We start from the raw sequence: 20329 nt of genomic DNA, 5'->3' as shown, positions 1-20329 counted from the left end.
GATAACTCCTCTATCGTTTACAATTCTATTAATTTGAGTCTTCTCCCTTTTTTGTTTAGTGAGTCTGGCTAGGGGTTTGTCAATTTTGTTTAATTTTTCAAAGAACCAACATTTGGCTTCATTGATCTTTTGTATGATTTTTTTTCTTTTTAATTTGATTTTTTCCCCTTTTGCTGTTCTTGTTTTTTATTGTTGTTGTAGTTATTATTATAAGATATAATTATAAGATTATAATATATAATTATAAGATTATAAGATATAATTATAAGATTATAAGATATAATTATAAGATTATAAGATACTTGGGATGATTTCACCTCTTAAATTTGTTAATATTATCTTTGTGGCCTAATATGTGATCTGTCCTTGAGGATGTGTTGTGTGGATTTGAAAAGAATGTGTATTCAGGTTTTTTTTGTGAAAAATTATGAAAATGTCCAGGAGGTCTAGTCTGTTCATCTCTTTATTAATTCTCTTGTTTCTTTGTTGATTCTATGCCCTGTTGATCTGTCTAAGTGTGAGAGTAGAGTCTTAAAATCTCCCGCTATTATTGTATTACTATTGATGAATTTTTGTAGTTCTTTCAGTAGGTGTTTGATATATTTAGATGGTCCCTAATTGGGTTCCTAAATGCTAGTAATTTTTAATTTTTAGAAATTTTTTAATTTTCTTCTTGGTTGATTTATCCTCTTATCATTATGTAATGGCCTTGCCTATCTTTTAATATTGTACTTAATTTAAAATCTATTGTGTCAGAGTTGAGAATGGCTGTTCCTGCCCTTTTTTATGGTGCATTAGCCTGTATGATAGTTTTCCATCCTTTTACTTTAAGCCTGTGTTTGTCTTGTTGGGTCAGGTGGGTTTCTTGCAAGCAGCATATGGTTGGGTTGTGTTTTCTGATCCTTCCTCCCACTCTGTGCCATTTAATGGATGAGTTTAAGCCACTGACATTTATTGATATTATGGATTTAAGGTATTGCAGTGCCATTATTAAACACTTTTTTATTGCTCTGATATATGGCAAGTATTATGGTGATGTTATTCTTTATAAGCGGTCTTTTATAACCTCTTTCAGGGCAGGCTTGGTGATGGTTGCCTCCTTTAACTGTTGTCTGTCTGAGAAGGTTTTGATCCCTCCACCTAGTCTGAATGAAAGTCTAGCAGGATATACTGTTGAAACCCTTTTTAATTGAGGGCTCTATAGATATCTTGCCATTCTCTTCTGGCTTTTAGAGTTTGAGTGGAGAAGTCTGCTGATAGTCTTATGGGTTTTCCCCTGTATGTGACTTTTTATTTTTCTCTTGCAGCCTTTAGGATCTTTTCTTTATCCTTAGTTCTTTTCTTTGTTACTATGATGTGTCTTGGTGTCTTCAGGTCTGGGTTGATTCCGTTTGGGACTCACTGAGCCTCTTGAATCTTAATGTCCTTTCTGTTGTTTAGGTCTGGGAAGTTTTCTTCTATAATTTCCTCTAGGATGTTTACTTCCCCTTCCTCTCTTACTTCCTCTGGTAGGCCAATTATACAAATGTTACTTCTTTTGAGATCATTCCATATGTCTTTGTTGTTGTTTTCAATGTCTGTCAATTTCTTTTTTAGCTCTTTGACCTCTTGCTTAGATTTCTCTAGCTCATCCTCTGGATTATCTTGTTTTCTGCTTCTGTTAATATGGTTTCCATTCTCTCAGCTTCCTTCTTCAGTTTACTTATAGTATTAGCTTGTTCTGCTAATTGGCCTTTTAGCTCAGCTATTTCAGCTTTCAGTTCTATAATCACTTCAAGGTAGCTAGTATTTTCCTTTGGGGTCTCATCTGTTGTTTCCCTAATTCTGATAGCCCTTTCCTCCATAGTTATCTTCATGTCTGTGGTTATCAGGTTTATTACTGCTTGCATACTTTTCTTTTTTTTTTTTAATTTTTTATTTAAGAAAGGATTAGTGAACAAAAGCATAAGGTAGGAGGGGTACAACTCCACACAATTCCCAACACCCAATCCCCATAACCCACCCCCTCCCCTGATAGCTTTCCCATTCTCTATCCCTCTGGGAGCATGGACCCAGGGTCGTTGAGGGTTGCAGAAGGTAGAAGGTCTGGCTTCTGTAATTGCTTCCCCGCTGAACATGGGCGTTGACTGGTCGGTCCATACCCCCAGTCTGCCTCTCTCTTTCCCTAGTAGGGTGTGACTCTGGGGAAGCTGAGCTCCAGGACACATTGGTGGGGTCTTCAATCCAGGGAAGCCTATGGTTACTTCTGACTGATTTGGAGTTTCTTCTGGGCTCCTGTCCTGATTCATTGTCATAGCAGTTTCATTTGTCCTTGATTTAACCATTTTTTTAATGTGGTTTGTATTTTTCTCTTCTGTCATTCTTCAGTTGTTTTGTTTTGAGTACAAGCCATGCTAAACTAAAGTCTCTTCTCAAATGCAGTTATAAACTTCATAAAGTACAACAGTAGCAACTGAAGCAAAGATTGATGCAGTTTAAACAATGCCAGTTAGCCAAACAACACCTCCAGTTCAAGAAAAAAAAACAACAAAAGAAAAGGAAAATGAAGAGAAGGGGAAAAAGACAAAGCAATAACAGACAATTATGCAAATCTACTGTCCACTATAACTTCTAGAAATAGCAAAAGTAGAAAGGAAAGGAGAAAAGAGAGATAGAGAGTGAGAGACAGTACTCTGTGTCAGATTTATTCCACAAAATAATTCACAAATGAGTGTCAGTGAATTCAGAAAGCAAAATAAGGAAGAGGAAGGGGAAAAAAGAAGAGCAGTGAATGGAAAGAGTTTTTTTTTTTTTAATTAGCTAGGAGGAGAGAAAAAGGGAGGTGGAAGGAAGAGGGAGAAAGAAACAAGCTACTTCCACAATAGATAGCACACCCAGTCACCTATCAACAGAAAAGCAACAACATTTAATTTTGGTCAAACTGAAGAGGAGAGAAGAGGGACATGCACATATAATAAAAGTGATAATTGAATAAAATAGAGCAAAGAACCCTAAAAGTCAGTCTGCAGCTTGGAATGCTCCAGATTGGCTGCATACAGCCTGGTCCCCTTCCTAAACTAAGCAAAACAGCCAATTATAAGAAGTATAAAAAAATAAAAATAAAACCTCCAGCTAGTCTTTCCCAGGCAGGGCTGAGGCCCTGATTGCTCAGGTATTCTGTCACTCAAATAGAGCTCCAGCCTCTTTCAAAAAAGAAAAGAAGAAGAAGAAGAAGAAGAAGGAGGAGGAGGAGGCAGAGGCGGAGGCGGAGGGGGAGAGTGAGGGGGAGGGGGAGGTGGAGGGGGAGGAGAAGGAGGACGCTTGGAATGACACCCCTGTTAGGCCAGGAATCTTGGTAAAGAAAATAGCTCCACAGGAAGCCTGCTAGGAGCAGTTGGTGAGCCTGTGGGGGCTGTTTTTGGGGTGGGGGAAGGGTGACTTCAGAAAATAGTCAAGAAGATTTTCCTTTACTTTCCTTTGGCCTTTGTTTGCCAGCCCAAGAGTGGGTTATAGGACTCTTTTTCTCGAGTCACCCTGACCATCTCTTGCTGTCCCTTACCACACATGGTCAGAAATCCTTCCCTCTCCCAAGAATCCCAGGTTGAAAACTGCTTTTCTCTGGAGCTTGTGTCCAAGTCATGATCTTGACCACTTAATTTCTTTTTATTGACATCAGGGTTATTGCTGGGGCTCCATCTCTGTATGATACATCTGTCACTCCAGGTGGCCTTCCCCCTTTTTCTCCTGCTTTTATTATCTTTGATAGGACAGAGATAAATAGAAATTGGAGAAGGAGATTGAGAGGGAGAGAAAGGAAGACACTTGCATACTGCTTCACAAGTTATCCCTTGCAGGTGAGGAGAGAGACTTGACCTAAAGCCTTGTGCATGGTAGTGTGTGCACTCAACCAGATGTACCACTGTTCAGGACCCAGATGGCTATTTAAATTATGTTAATTATTCTAATTCATGAAGATGTGATGCCTTTCCATTTCTTTGTATCTTTATTTCCTTGAACAATTTTTGATGTACAAGTCTTTTCCCTTCTTTGTTCATTTATTTCTTGATACTTGATTGTTTTTGCTGCTGTAGTTAAAGATATTTTTAGATTTCTTCATTTTCAAGTTTAGTGTTTGCATAGAGGAATGCCACTGATTTTTGTGTATTAATTTGTGGTATACAATCTTAATGTTTTCTTTATTAATTTCCATAAATTTTATTTTGGATTTTATTTTTAAAAATCTACTTTATTTTAATTGGATAAAGAGAAACAGAGGTAAAGAGACCACAGAACTGCTCAGCTCTGATAATTGAATTTAGGATTTTGGAGTCTCAGGCATGAAAATCATTTTTAATAGTCATTTCGCTATCTCCTCCACCCCCTGGATTTTCTATTATGTCATCTGCAAATAATGACAAATTTACTTCTCCTATCTGTGTCAGTTTAATTCCTTTATCTTGCTTATTTTCTATGGCTAGTACTTTCAACACTGTACTGAATAGTTTCAGTGGACAAAGTTCAATAGTGGGCAACCATGTCTTATACCTGACCAAAGAAGGAAAACTTTTACTCTCTTACTATTGAGTATGATGTTGGTTATAGATTTTCTTTATATAGACTCAATTAGTTTGAGGAATTTGCCACTTATATCTATTTTTTTAAAATGTTCTGTTCATGAAAGAATGTTTAATCTTATAGGAGGACTTCTTTACATCTACTGAAATAATTGTGTGGTTTTATTTTATTGATGTGGTGAATCACATTTATTGACTTATGTATATTGAACCAGTCTTGCATACCTGGGATAAATCTTTCTAGTCATGTGTAGGGAAATTGTGAGGATATGATTGAGCATGGTGTGGGACCTCTCATTGAAAAGTGGGTGCCTGAATGGCATGACCTTTCTATTAGTCTCTCTCTACTTGAGATTAAGCATGGAAGAAAACGACTACCAGGAAAAGTTCCCTCTGTTAGTCTGTCTGCCTCACAAAAGACTCTGCATACAGCCCATTTCCTTGTTCCCAAACCAGTTGGTTCATTTACTCAGAGGTTAACAGAAGTCCATCTTCTTTGATCACATGTTGCCCCTACAGCATTGTTCATCTCCATCAAGCAATAGCCAGGAACATTCTCGTTACTCCTCCACCCTCTCTTTGGTTCTTTTAATCCTACATGATCCATCTTCTCTCTTAAGACTCCTCTCTGTCTGCTGGTTATTGATAACCCTACTTCCTTCATTCCTTTGATCAACTGAACCCCTTGTTCAACATTTACTAGGAATGCTCTGACCTTTTCCCAACCCCCTACTTCTCTTTGTCCATCTGTTCCCAAACCATATATGGAATGGATAACTTACTTCCTCCTACTACCCCTTATAAACCCTACTTTGCTGTTCGATAAACAGATTGTGCATGAAACATTCCCTTGGTGATCTCTTGTTGTGTCTCTAGCTATGAGCACTGAGAAAGACCCAGTAAGCTCATTCCTACTGCCCTGGAGCATTCTTCTGTGCCCCCACATCTGGTGCTCAACAGAGCGGGTAAGCCAGGAGTTTGTGCCTGGGAAGAGACCTCTCCAGGAGAAGTCTGGCAGTCATGGTGCACAATCTTTTAATGTATTGCTTTATCCAGCTGACTAAAAATTTGTTCACTATGTTTACATCTAAATTCATCTGTAGGTTTGTTTTAGTGTGTGTGTCTCTGTCAGCCTTTGATATCAGGGTGACAAAGGTTTCAAAAAAGATGTTAAAAATATTCCTGTGTCCTTAGTAATTTTAAATAGCTTAAAAAATACAGCTAGTAGCTCCTCTTTAATGATTTTATAAAATTCATTTATATAGCCACTTGGGCCTGGAATTTTGTTGTTGGGGAGATTTTTTTTTAAATCATTGTTGAAGTTTCTATTTTTTAAAAAAATATATTTATTTTAATTTAATGGGGAGAGAGGGAGAGGCAGAGAGAGTCAGAGAGAAATCAAAGCACTGTTTACCTCTGGCTTATGGTGGTGCGAGAAATTGAACCTGGGAACTTATCAGGCATGAAAATATTTTCTGTAACCATTATTCTATCTCCCCAGCCCTTTAAGATAGATTTTTTAAAAATGTGTACTACCTTATCATCTGTGAATAATGATAGTTTGACTTGTTTTCCAAACTATATCCCTTTTCTTATCTAATTGCTATGGCTAAGACTTCCAACACTATGTTGAATAGTAACAGCAATAGTGAGCAGTCCAATTAAGTACCTGACCTAAGGGGAATGTTTTTAGTCTCTCACTATTGAGTGTGATGCTGGCTGTAGGTTTAGTAGATATAGATTCAACTAAATTTAGGAATTTTCCATTTATTCCAGTTTTTTGTAGTGTTTTGTCCATGAAAGGGTGTTTTATCTTGTTAAAGGTTTTCCCTGCATATATTGAAATAATACTGTTGTTTTGAATTTCTTTTTGTTAATGGATGGATCATATTAATTGATTTATGTATATTAAACCAGCCTTTCATCCCTGCCATAAATCCTACTTGGTTGTGATGTACAATCTTCTTAATTTATGAATGCATCCTGGTTAGCTAGAATTTTGTTCACTATCTTAGTATCTATGTTCATCAGAAATGTTGTTCTGTAATTTTATTTTCCTTTCTTTTCTTTCTTTTTTCTTTGTTGTTGTTGTATCTTTGCTTTTGGTATCGGGATGATATTGACTTCCTAGAAGGTGGTAGGATTTTCTTGTCTCTTCAATAGTTTGGAAGTGCTTGAAAAGTATGGGTATTAGTTCTTTTTAAAGTTTTTGTACAATTCCTTTGTAAAACCATCTGGGCCTCAACTTTTGTTGCCTGGAAGGCTCTTGATGACTGTTGCAATTTCTTTGGCTGTACTTTTTCTCTTCATGTTTTCTAATTGCTCCTGGTTCAGTTTTGAAAGGCTATATGCTTCTAGGAACTAATCCCTCTCTTCCAAGTGCTCTAGCTTGGTGGCATATAGTTTTCATAGAAATCTACCATGTTACTTTTGATTTATGTAGTGTCTATTATATCTTCTCTTTCATTTACAATACTATTTGTTTGGAGTCTTCCCCTCCCTTTTTTTGTCAATCTTGTTTATTCTTTCAAAGAATCATCACTTAGCTTTATTGATCTTTTTTTATGCTCTTTTGTTTTTATGTCATTTAGTTTCTCCCTAATTTTTTATTGTTTCACTCCATATGCTTGCTTTAGGTTTCCTTTGTTCTTCTAACTCCTGAGGTATGCAGTTAAGCTGTTTTAATTTGAACTTTTTCTTGTTTCCTCTGTGTGCCTTCATCATTATGAAATTCCTCTCTTGGGAGTCGGGGAATATGCACATGGCACAAAGCACAAGGACCAGCATAAGGATCTGGGTTCGAGCCCAAGGCTCCCCACCTGCAGGGGAGTCACTTCACAAATGGTGAAGCAGGTCTGCAGGTGTCTATCTTTCTCTCCCCCTCTATGTCTTCCCCTCCTCTCTCCATTTCTCTCTGTCCTACCCAACAACAGTGACATCAATAATAATAACTACAACAATAAAACAAGGGCAACAAAAATAAATATATATATTTTTTTTTTAAAAAAAAGAAATACCCCTCTTATTCCTGCTTTAGCTGTGTTCCAAATATTCTGATAGCTCAGAATTTTCATTTTCATTTGTGTCCAGGAGCATTTTACCTTCTTTCTTATTTCCTCTTTGACCATGTAGTTTTTAAGCAGTGTGCTATTGATTCTCACATTTGGGGATTTTTTAAAAAATTTTCTTTATGTTGCTGAATGTTAGCTTAATTCCTCTGTGGTCTGAAAAGATGCTTGGGATGATTTCAATGTTCTTTAACTTACTGATACTGTCTTTGTAGCCAAACATATGGTCTATCCTTGAGAATGTTCCATGTGGACTCAAAAAGAATATGTATTCCAGTTTCTTGGAGTGAAGGACTCTGAAGATGTCCAATAAGTCTAATGTATCCATGTCTTTATTTAATTCTCTATCTGGATGAACTGTTTCTTTGATAGTGAAGTGTTAAAGTCTCCTACTACTAATGTGTTTATATTGATGTATGTTTGTAGCTCTCTAAGCAGATGTTTGACTTATTTTGATGGCAACTAATTGGGTACCTGAGCATTTTGTAATGTTCATTCGTATGTTTTATAACTGTATTTATTTTAAAGTCATTTGTGTCAGATATGAGAATAGCTGTTACTGTCCTTCTTGTGTGGTCCATTAGCATGTAGCACATATAATAGTTTTCCATCCTTTCACTTCGAATCTGTTTTTGTCCTATAGAGTTAGGTGGGATTCCTATACAACATATAGTTGGTGGGGCTGTGTTTTCTGATTCATCTTCCTACTCTGTGCCCTTTTTTTCTTTTGCCTCCAGGGTTAATGCTGGGGCTCGGTACCTGCACCATGAATCCACTACTCCCAGAGGCTATTTTTTCCCTTTTGTTGCCCTTGTTGTTTAATGTTGTTGTGGGTATTATTTTTGTTGTTGTTGATATCATTGTTGGATAGGACAGAGAGAAATGGAGAGGAGAGGGGATGGCAGAGAGTAGGATAGAAAGATAGACACCTGCAGGCCTGCTTACAACCTGTGAAGCAATCTTCCTTCAGGTGAGGAGCTGGAGGCTTGAATCGGGATCCTTACGCTGGTCCTTGCTTTGCACTATGTACCCTTAACCCATTGCACTACGGCTCGACCCCCTACTCTGTGCCTTTTAATAAGCAAGTTTAGACCACTGAGATTTATTGACATTATGGAATTAAGATATTTCAATGCTATTATTGTAAAGTGGTCTTAGGTGTTTTCAAAGATGGCATTTTTTGTTGTTGTTGTTGGTGGTGGTGGTGATGTTATCATTTGTAGCATCCTTTTAGAACTTCTTGAAGAACATCTTTAGTGATAATTGATTTCTTCAACTGTTGCTTAACTGAAAAGGTTTTTATCCCTCCATATAGTCTAAATGACAGTCTGGCAGGGTAGAGTATTTTTGGCTGAAAGCCTTGCTCACTGAGCACTCGATATCTATCTTGTCATTCCTTTCAACTTTATAAAGGTTGTGTGGATAAATCTTCTGATAATAATCTTATGTGTATTCCTGTTGGTTTCCTCTTTACTTTTCTCTTGCAGCTTTCAGGATCCATTCTTTATCTTTTGTATTTACTATTTTAACTATGTCTTGGTGTACATAAATCTAAGTGACTCTGAGCTTCTTGAATCTTTATGTTCTTCCTGTTGCTTAGTAAGGGAATGTTTTTTTCTGCTATTATCCTGTCACAAAATTAATATAAAAAACCGGTTTCCAAAAAAAAAACCAAAAACGGTTTTCTCTATGAAAACACTAAGTCACAAGAAGAAATTTATCCCATTTATTATTGCAGCAAAAACAGTCAAATATCTAGGAGTAAACTGAACAAAAGAAATAACAGACTTGTATACTGAGAATTATGAGTCACTGTTTAAAGAAAGAGAAAAAGATATAAAGAAATGGAAAGATATCCCAAGTTATAGAAGTTCTGAAATGAGTTCTACAAATAATAATAATATCATCAAGTTCATGGATTGAATGAATTAATAGTACAAAAATGACTGTTTTACCAAGAGCCATACACATTTAAAGCAATCCCCATAAAGGTCTCACCAAGTTTCTTTAAGAGAATAAACCAAAATCTACAAAAGTTTATCTGGAACCAGAAAATATCTAGGGTCACCAGAGCAATCTTGAGAAAAAAGCACAAGACTAGAGACATTGTGTGTCCAGAACTCAAACTAGGTTATAAGTCTATTGTAATCAAAACTGCCTGGTATTGGAATAAAAAAAGATAAAGTGACCTATGGGAAAGAAATGAGAACCCAGAAATAATCCTCCACACCTATAGACATCTAATTTTACGAGGGGCCCCAAAATATTAAATAGAGAAAGGAGAGTCTCTTCAACAAATGGTGTTGGGAAAATTGGGTTAAAACATACAGAAGAATGGACATGAACCATCTCATCATACACAAAAGTCAACTCCAAATAGATCAAGGGTTTTTTATGTTGAACCAGAAACTATCAAATATTTAGAGGAAGACACTGCCAGAACACTTTTTTTTTCCCTCCAGGGTTATTGCTGGGCTCGGTGCCGGCACCATGAATCTACTACTCCTGGAGGCCATTTTTCCCCCTTTTATTGCCCTTGTTGTTGTAGCCTCGTAGTGGTTATTATTATTACCATTGTTGATGTTGTTCATTGTTGGATAGGACAGAGAGAAATGGAGAGAGGAGGGGAAGACAGAGAGGGGGAGAGAAGGATAGACACCTGCAGACCTGCTTCACCGCCTGTGAAGTGACTCCCCTGCAGGTGGGGAGTGGGGGCGGGGGGGCTCCAACCGGGATCCCTATGCCGGTCCTTGCGCCTTGCGCCATGTGTGCTTAACCCACTGCGCCACCGCCAGACCCCCCAGGACACTTTTTTTTAAACCTAAGTTTTACAGGCATCTTCTATGACTCAAATCCATTTGCAAGGAAAACAAAAATTAAAATAAACCAGTGAGACTACATCAAATTGATAAATTTCTGCACAACAAAAGAAATCATGACCCAAATAGACACCTTATGAAATGGGAAAAGATTTTTATGTGTCATAGTCACACAAAGGCTAATAACCAAAATACACAAAGAACTCACCAAAAACTCACCTCTCACAGTAACCACTTTGCATATTTTGCTGCCCTTTCATTTGGAACATTAACAGATGGTTAATGTTTCTTGACCCATGTCTGTGTTTTTACTCTTTGTCTTTTGTTGGGTGAGTTCAGATCCTTGAATTACTGACATTTAGGAAAGTTATAGACTTGACATTTTCATTAACATTGTTTTATACAGATCTCATGTGTTCATGGTGTGTGGTGTGTGTGTGTGTGTGTGTGTGTGTGTGTGTGTGTGTGTGTTTATGAGTTCCTTATGGAGATAGTTTTGTTGTGATTGATTTTTTTTCAACTATCCCTTTTCATGAATTTCTTTATCCCCACTCCCCACCCAAACTTAGTGAACTATGGTGGGATAGAATATTGTTTGTTGGAGGCTTTTCTCATTTAGCACTCTCTATATATCTTGTCATCCTCTTCTGACTTTTAGAGTTTCTATTGAGAAATATGTAGCCTCATGGGTTTGCCTCTATATTACTCTTTTTTTTTTCTCTTCGTGCTTTAAGTATCTTTTGTCTTTACCAGTATCTTCTTTTTTGTTTTGTCTTTACCAGTATCTTTGATCTTTACCAGCTTAATTGTGATGTGTCAGCTTGTGTGTAGCTCTGAGTTGATTCAGTATGGGATTCTCTGAGCTTTTTGTGTCTTTATATTCTCTCAGTCATTCCTTTGAGAAGATTTCTGCTATTATTTCATCCAGTATATGTGTTCTTCCCGTTTCTCCTCTTTCTAACTCATCATAACCACTGCTAAGTCTTGGGTAAGATTCTCAAAGGATCATAACAGAACTAATTTTCTTGGTGTAATATTGAAGACAGGGTATAGGATACAGTAATACTAGGAGGGGTAAATAGGGACCCCTTTTTAACTCTATAAGTAGAGGTAGGTCAGGCTGAAAATACAGTTCTTGAAATGTGTTAGATAAAACTTTAGCATATAGGTTCTGCCTACTGTGGTTTATTACTCAAGAGGTTCTTTTCCTGAAGCCAAGTAAGATCCTATAATAGGGAGGAGAGAGAGGCAGTTAGGGAACTTTTCACAGAGTATAGCGGTCCCCCTTGTAGATTCAGTTTAATCTAGACCTGGGATATTAGGTTGTAGCTGGATTTTCTGGTTACAGGATTGCATTAACTTTAGAATAGCTGTCAGGAGGTATAGATCAATCTGGACAGTGTACACTGTGTTTCCTTGTTGGAAATTTATTTATTGGTATGACTTGGGTGGGAAGGTATGGATGTGGCAGAAAACAGAGGGCAAGCAGGGCTTGCCCAAATTTCTGAACTGCTGTTCAGAATGTGTTCAAGATAGCTGGCTTTGGATAGGAATAATGATTCATGAGTAGGCAACCTGAGGTGATGGAGTAGGTGACAAGTCTGGGTCTTTCGTGTAGCTGGGATCATGTAGGGCCTAAGGCAGTAGTGGGCAGGATTACATTGTCCCAGGGTGGCTACATGGGATGCATGGCCAGCATATGTGGGTTTCTGGAGATCTCAGTGATGAGTGCCTGGCCAGAAAATCTCAAGTGTGACAAACAGAAAGTGATTAGATCTGGGAAGGTGTGACCAAATTTGGCTGCTGCAGAGGTGTCTCAGGATGGACAGCAATGGCAGCTGAGGTAGCACAAAACAGGAAGTGTAAGCCCTGGGGTGATGAGAGAAAGTTAGTAGGCAAGTAGGTATAAAAGTACAAATCTGTGTGCATTCAGAGAATAAACGGAGTTGTACTGGTTTATTAAATTTTTTAATTGGATCTATTTCTTTAAACTTTTATAATTACATGTGCCACAGCTGGGAAATGAAAATGCTTACCATATTAGTAATTTTTAATATTTATTTTTTTAAATTTTTTTATTTAAGAAAGGATTAATTAACAAAACCATAGGGTAGGAGGGTACAACTCCACACAATTCCCACCACCCAATCTCCATAACCCACCCCCTCCCATGATAGCTTTCCCATTCTCTAGCCCTCTGGGAGCATGGACCCAGGGTCGTTGAAGGTTGCAGAAGGTAGAAGGTCTGGCTTCTGTAATTGCTTCCCCGCTGAACATGGGCGTTGACTGGTCAGTCAATACTCCCAGTCTGCCTCTCTCTTTCCCTAGTAGGGTGTGTCTCTGGGGAAATGGAGCTCCAGGACACATTGGTGGGGTCTTCAATTCAGGGAAGCCTGGACAGCATCCTGGTGGCATCTGGAACCTGGTGATTGAAAAGAGAGTTAACATATGAAGCCAAACAATTTGTTGAGCAATCATGGACCCAAAGCTTGGAATAGTGGAGAGGAAGTGTTAGGGAGGTACTCACTGCAAACTCTAGTGTACTTCTGCTTTCAGGTATATATTTTGCAGTAGTTTATGGATACGTGTGAACATAAGCTCTCTCTCACAGAAACTGGTGTATATCTAGGTTTTGGGACTTTGTTAGAAAGTGAACCACCTGAGATGAAATTAGAGTGTATTATAAAAGGAAAGGTCTCACCCGAGTAATGAAGCTGAAGGGTTGTCATTCCACACGTGAAGTCTCTGGACATAGTCTGAGATGAAGCATGTTGAGGTGGCAATCATTGCGTTGGTTAGGTTGTGTTCGGTGGATGCAATATTATTTGATATGGATTGGGAGAGGCATACGGGAAAGTGGGCCCTATCCAAGCGTTCCAGGACTGGGGGAAGTAGGGGTTCTATAGTGGAGATGTGAGGTTCCTGCTGTCTTAGGGTTCAAAAAGACAATCGATAGTTAATGTTATCATCATATTATTTGGTAAATGGGTTAACTTTGAAAAGTCCTTTTGTTATGGTTTGCTGTACAGTACCCAGTATCTTGTATATAGCTGTGCTATTGGATGCTTCTAATCTACTTGGTCTAGGCTTTTGAGAGAGTCCGCTTATCAAATACACAGCCTATATATTAAAAAGATTCAGTTTGTGTTTTGAAAAACGTTGAGACATACAATTGATTTTCCCCCTCTCATATTAATTAACTACTGATTTATATGTCTACATTTTGCTAGGAGTGTACATAAACACCATTCCCACCACCAAAAGACTGTAACCCATCCCTCCCTCCCACTCCCATCCCCCACTGGACCAGGAAACTGCATGTCTACCCCTCACCACTGGGTTTTTACTTTGGTGCCCTACTTACAATTTCATCAGGTCCTGCTTTTAGTTTCCCTTTCAGATCTTCTTCCTCAACTTCTGTTGATGAGTGGGATCATCCCATACTCATCTTTATCTTTCTGACTTAGCTCACTTAACATAATTCCTTCTAGCTCTGTCCAAGATGGGTCAGAGAAGGTGGGTTCATTGTTCTTGATAGCTGCATAGTATTCCATTGTGTATATATACCACAGCTTTCTCAGCCACTCATCTGGTGTTGGGCACCTGGGTTGCTTCCAGGTTTTAGCTATTATGAATTGTGCTGCTATGAACATAGGAGTACTCACCTCTTTTTGGTTGGGTGTTATGGAGTCCTTGGGGTATAACCCCAGGAGAGGAATTACTGGATCATATGGAAGGTCCATGTCTAGTCTTCTGAGAGTTTTCTAGACTGCTCTCCACAGAGGCTGTACCAATTTACATTCCCACCAGCAATGTAAAAGGGTTCCTCTGTCCCCACATCCTTTCCAGCATTTGTTGCTGCTGTCCTTTTTGATGTATGCCATTCTTACAGGAGTGAGGTGGTATCTTAGTGTTGTCTTAATTTGCATTTTTCTGACAATCAGTGACCTAGAGCCGTTTTTCATATGTTTGTTAGCCTTTTGCATCTCCTCTGTAGTGAACGTTTTGTTCATATCCTCTGCCCATTTTTGGATGGGGTCATTTGCTTTTTTGGTGCTAAGTTTACTGAGCTCTTTATATATTTTGGTGATTAGTTTCTTGTCTGATGTCTGGCATGTGAAGATCTTCTCCCATTCTGTGAGGGGTCTCTCTGTTTGTTTAATAGTTTCTTTGGCTGTGCAGAAGCTTTTCAATTTGATGTAGTCCCATTGGTTTGTTTCTGCTTTAGTCTTCCTTGCAATTGGGTTTGATTCATCGAAGATATCCTTGAGGTGTAGATGGGAAAGTGTTTTACCAATGTTTTCTTCTAAGTATTTGATTGTTTCTGGTCTGACATCTAGGTCTTTGATCCATTTGGAGTTGATTTTTGTTTCTGGTGAGATAAAGTGGTTCAATTTCATTCTTCTGCATGTTTCAACCCAGTTTTCCCAGCAGCATTTATTGAAGAGAGCCTCCTTCTTCCATTTAATCCTTTGGGACTCTTTATCAAAGATTAGATGTCCATAGGTGTGGGGATTTATTTCTGGGCTTTCAATTCTGTTCCACTGGTTTGTGTGCCAATTTTTGTTCCAGAACCATGCTGTTTTGATGATGATGGCTTTATAATATATTTTAAGGTCTGGGAGTGTGATGACTCCATTTCTGTTTCTTTTCCTCAAGATGGTTTTGGCAATTCTAGGTGTTTTCAGGTTCCAGATAAATGATTGTAGTGTTTGTTCTATTCTCTTAAAGAAGCTTGTTGGAACTTTGATGGGTATTGCATTAAATTTGTATATGGCTCTGGGGAGAATATTCATTTTGATGATATTTATTCTTCCAATCCATGAGCATGGGATATCTTTCCATTTCTAGGTATCAATTTCTATTTCCTTGCGTAGCAACTCATAGTTTTCAGCATACAAGTCTTTCACTTCTTTGGTCAACTTTATTCCTAGGTATTTGATTGATTTTGCTGAAACAGTAAATGGGAGTGATTTCTGGATGTCTTCTTTTTCAGATTTAGTGTTTGCATAAAGAAATGCCACTGATTTTTATACATTGATTTTGTAGCCTGATACCTTGCTATATTGCCTAATAACTTCTAGTAATTTTCTACTGGATTCTTTAGGTCTTTCTATGTATACTATCATATCATCTGCAAATAGTGAGAGCTTGACTTCTTCCCTTCCAATCTGTATTCCTTTGATTTCTTTCTCTTGCCTGATTGCTATGGCAAGAACTTCCAATACTATGTTGAAGAGTAACGGTGACAGTGGACAACCCTGTCTAGTCCCCGATCTGAGGGGGAATGTGTTCAGCTTCTGTCCATTGAGTATGATGATGGCTGTAGGTTTCCTATATATAGAGTCCACTATCTTGAGGAATTTCCCATCTATTCCCATTTTTTGTAGAGTTTTGAGCATGAACGGGTGTTGGATTTTGTCAAAGGCTTTCTCTGCATCTATTGAGATAATCATGTGGTTTTTGGCTTTGCTTTTATTGATGTGGTGAATGACATTGATTGACTTACGGATGTTGAACCAGCCTTGCATTCCTGGGATGAATCCCACTTGGTCATGATGAACAATCTTTTTGATATGTTGCTATATCCGGTTGGCCAAGATCTTGTTTAATATTTTGGCATCTATGTTCATCCGAGATATTGGTCTGTAGTTTTCCTTTTTTGTTCTGTCCCTATTAGCTTTTGGTGTCAGAGTGATGTTGGCTTCATAGCAGGTGGAAGGGAGTATTTCTGTTTCTTCAGTCTTATGTAAAAGCTTAAGAAGTATGGGTACTAACTGTTTTCTGAAAGTTTTGTAGAATTCGTTTGTGAAGCCATGTGGTCCAGGAATTTTGTTGTTGGTGTAATATTTCTTATGTGTAAACTATGTTTCTTATTTTTCTATAGGTATTTCATGATGTTGCCTATAAAGCAAAAGATCGTAATGATTTGGTATCAGGAATTGATGAATTTTTGGATCAAGTGACTGTTCTCCCTCCTGGAGAATGGGATCCAAGCATTCGAATAGAGCCTCCCAAAAATGTTCCTTCTCAGGTATGCATATTAGGAAATATAATTTTAAATGCTATTATTTTATTGTCTTTCCAGAATATGTACTAAAATTCTAAAATTTATTGTAAAATTCAAATTCTTTAAGTATAGTCTTAAGAAGATACAAAATTGAAGTTACAGTCTTCCTTAAATCATGGTATTCTGAGAAATTTGATATTTAAATTATATGCTGGGAGTTGGGCGGTAGCCCAGCTGGTTAAGCGCACTTGACACAAAGCACAAGGACAGGCGTAAGAATCCCTGTTCGAGCCCCCGGCTCCCCACCTGCAGGAGAGTCGCTTCATAGGATGTGAAGCAGATCTGCAGGTGTCTCTCTCTCTCTCTCCCTCTTTGTCTTCCCCTCCTCTCTCCATTTCTCTTTGTCCTATCTAACAACGATGACATTAACAACAACAGTAATAACTACAACAACAATGAAAAACAACAAGGGCAACAAAAAGGGAAAATAAACAAATATAAAAAACTTAAAAAATTATATGTTACTGGGGGCTGGGCTGTAAAACACTGGGTTAAGAGCCATAGTGCGGGGGTCGGGAGGTGGCGCAGCGGGTTAAGCGCATGTGGCACAAAGCACAGGGACCGGCGTAAGGATCCCGGCGAGCCCCCGGCTCCCCACCTGCAAGGGAGTCGCTTCACAGGCGGTGAAGCAGGTCTGCAGGTGTCTGTCTTTCTCTCCCCTTCTCTGTCTTCCCCTCCTCTCTCCATTTCTCTCTCTCCTATCCAACAACGAATTGCGTCAACAAGGGCAATAATAATAGCCACAAAGAAGCTACAACAAGGGCAACAAAAGGGGGAAAAAATGGCCTCCAGAAGCGGTGGATTCATGGTGCAGACACGGAGCCCAGCAATAAGCCCAGCACAGAGCCATAGTGCAGGGAGTCGGGCTGTAGCACAGCGGGTTAAGCGCAGGTGGAGCTAAGCTCAAGGACCGGCGTCAGGATCCCGGTTCAAGCCCCCCGCTCCCCACCTGCAGGCAGGTCCCTTCACAGGCGGTGAAGCAAGTCTGCAGGTGTCTGTCTTTCTCTCCCCCTCTCTGTCTTCCCCTCCTCTCTCCATTTCTCTCTGTCCTACCCAACAACAACAATAACAGCAATGGAAAAAAAAATATGGCATATTGCCACCAGGAGCAGTAAATTTGTAGTGCAGGCGCAGAGTCCAAGTGATAACCCCGAAGGCAATATATATATATTACTAAGTCAAAGGGTACAGGGGTAAAGTAGTGATACACCTGGTTGAGTGCATACATTACAATGCACAAGGACCCAGGATCAGGCTCCCAGTCCTCACCTGCAGTGGGGGATGTTTCACTAGTAGTGAAACAATACTGCAGGTGTCCCTCACTTCCTCTCTCACTTTCTCTTTTTCTTTCAATTTCTCTCTGTCCTATCAATTAATTAAAAATAAAAAATTAATTCCTAAGTCAAATAGTTTTTTTTTTAGATAGAAAAGGAGAGAGAGGGAGAGACACCATAACACCAAAGCTTCTCCAGGTCTACAATTAATTAATAGGACAGAGAGAAATTGGAAGAAAAGAGGAAGTGGGAAAAGGAAGTGAGAAAAGCAAAGCAGGTGCCTTTCTCATGTCCGTGCCTTTCTCACATGTCTGGATGTCCTGTGTTTTTAAATATTTTTATTTGTTTAGTTTGGATTGAGACAGAGAGAAATTGAGACTTGAGAAGGAAATGAGAGAGACAACTGCAGCACTGCTACACTTCATATGAAACTTCCAAACTATAGGCAGGGACTGGGAACTTCAACCAAGGTCCTTGTGCACTGTTACATGTGTGCCCTGCTGGGTGTACCACCACCTTGCACCACTCTTTTTAAAATTACTTTTTATGATACCCCTTAAATTCAGTGTCAGTGATTGAATTTTCGGTAATGAGACATAGTATGGCATCTAATGTCTTTTAAACAGATCCACAGCCTAGGAGGAGAGAGAGTATCTCTGACCACCTTCTATTCCCATATTATTTCCTGAAATGTGAACACTACTGTGAGGTCAGTAACTATCCTGACTGCAGGGCAGTCTGACTCTGTTTCCCAGGATCTCTATGGCAGCTAGGACATTTTAGAATTTGGTTGTCTTCTATGCTATCACAAGGGTTAATTTTTCATTTCCCTTGTTTCTCAAAAAGTTCCTGGGATTGCTCAAGAACCTGTGCCTTCTATAGTTCTAAATAACAGTCTTGAGTTTTGTTTTTTTTAAGCTACTCTGTTCCCTAGTTGTTTTACACAGGCCCTTTAAATCCACTTTGTGGATTTGAAGCAACTGCATATATGGTGTCTGTCAGCAATGCTGTGCCATGTTTCAGCTTAAATATTTCTCTCTTTCCCCCTCATGTTTGTACTGGCCACATACAGCAACCCATCTTCAGACAGTGATTTTTTTTTTCCTTATCAGAAATCTTAGCTGTGCTCTGATGAAATTTGTTGAGATCTTTTGTTTTCATATTTGTTTTCTGTGAGATAATCTACTTTCTATTACTAGGATGCCATAATTCCACACCCATCCTACAAGGTTATTAAATTAACTTCATGGAAAAAAATGTTACCCTTTTTGGGTGATTTCCTCTCCCTTATTATGCAACTTGCTGATTTTTGCTTTATCTAGTCTGCTGTTCAAATGATGTATTTATTTAGTTTGTCTATAATGTTCTCTAGTTCTACTATTTCTGTTTGAAAGTTTCTCCCATAATTTTCTCTTTGTCATAGTTTTCTTTGTGTTCTTATATTAGTGCCCAAATTTCAATGAGCATCAGTTAAGAGTGTTGCTTTGAGTTCTTCTTGCCTATTTTGTTGTATTAAGATTTTTGTCCCAAGTTTTCATCTTGATCAATAAATTTGGAGTGGATTACTCTTATTTTGCCTATACTCTATATTTGTTTCTATAGATTAGAGTAGTTAACATTCCTTACAAGTTCTGGCTCACTGACCTTGCATTAGAATCAAACATTAAAAGATAAATGCATAGCATTAGAATCAAACATTAAAAGATAAATGCATAAGCGATGGACCTGAATACTGAGATTTTATTGTTGCATAAGGTGAAACATCATTACAAATCAGGAAGATGGGAGTGGTAGCTAGGCAACTGTGTTTACAAATTGAGAACTGGGGAGATACAAAGTAAAGGGGTCACTGTTATAGAGTGCCAAGAGCATAAGCTTCCTGGGGAGGTGATAGCTGCTGGATCAGGGGGAGGAATCTGCCTTCATTGTCTGCTCAAGACTGATGCTAGTTATAGTCTTGTCAGCAACCTTAGACTGAAAGTATTTCCTTAGTTGCCTTCTAGCACTGATAAAAACAAATTCTATAACTAGATTTATTTATTTTTTTACATTTCATTTTATTTATAAAAAGGAAACACTGACAGAACCATAGGAAAAGAGAGGTACAACTCCACATAATTCCCACCACCAGAACTCTGTGTCCCATCCGCTCCCCTATTCGTTTTTTTTTAAATTTTTTATTTAAGAAAGGATTAATGAACAAAAACATAAGGTAGAAGGGGTATAACTCCACACAATTCCCACCACCAAATCTGCATAACCCACCCCCTCCCATGATAGCTTTCCCATTCTCTAGCCCTCTGGGAGCATGGACCCAGGGTCGTTGAGGGTTGCAGAAGGTAGAAGGTCTGGTTTCTGTAATTGCTTCCCCGCTGAACATGGGCGTTGACTGGTCGGTCCATACTCCCAGTCTGCCTCTCTCTTTCTTTTCTCTCTCTCTCTCTCTTTTTTTTTTTTTTTAGTAAGGTGTGTCTCTGTGGAAGCTGAGCTCCAGGACACATTGGTGGGGTCTTCAATCCAGGGAAGCCTGGCCAGCATCCTGGTG

The 20329-nt window shown here is 38.6% G+C and overlaps 1 protein-coding gene across 7 annotated transcripts in view; it reads left to right on the top strand.

Moving 5' to 3' along the window:
• The window catches only part of SLC4A10 (solute carrier family 4 member 10), a 359857-nt gene that overhangs the window by 232677 nt on the left and 106851 nt on the right, over positions 1–20329 (top strand). For all 7 annotated transcript variants that reach the window (XM_060177810.1, XM_060177808.1, XM_060177811.1 and 4 more), the window contains one exon: positions 16328–16474. In XM_060177810.1, the coding sequence (XP_060033793.1) occupies positions 16328–16474 (147 nt within the window). The remainder of the gene's footprint in view (positions 1–16327; positions 16475–20329) is intronic.

This window comes from Erinaceus europaeus, chromosome 18 (genome assembly GCF_950295315.1).
Source record: "Erinaceus europaeus chromosome 18, mEriEur2.1, whole genome shotgun sequence".
In the NCBI taxonomy this organism is placed as follows: Eukaryota; Metazoa; Chordata; class Mammalia; order Eulipotyphla; family Erinaceidae; genus Erinaceus; species Erinaceus europaeus.
This window is presented reverse-complemented; position numbering and strand designations above follow the sequence as displayed.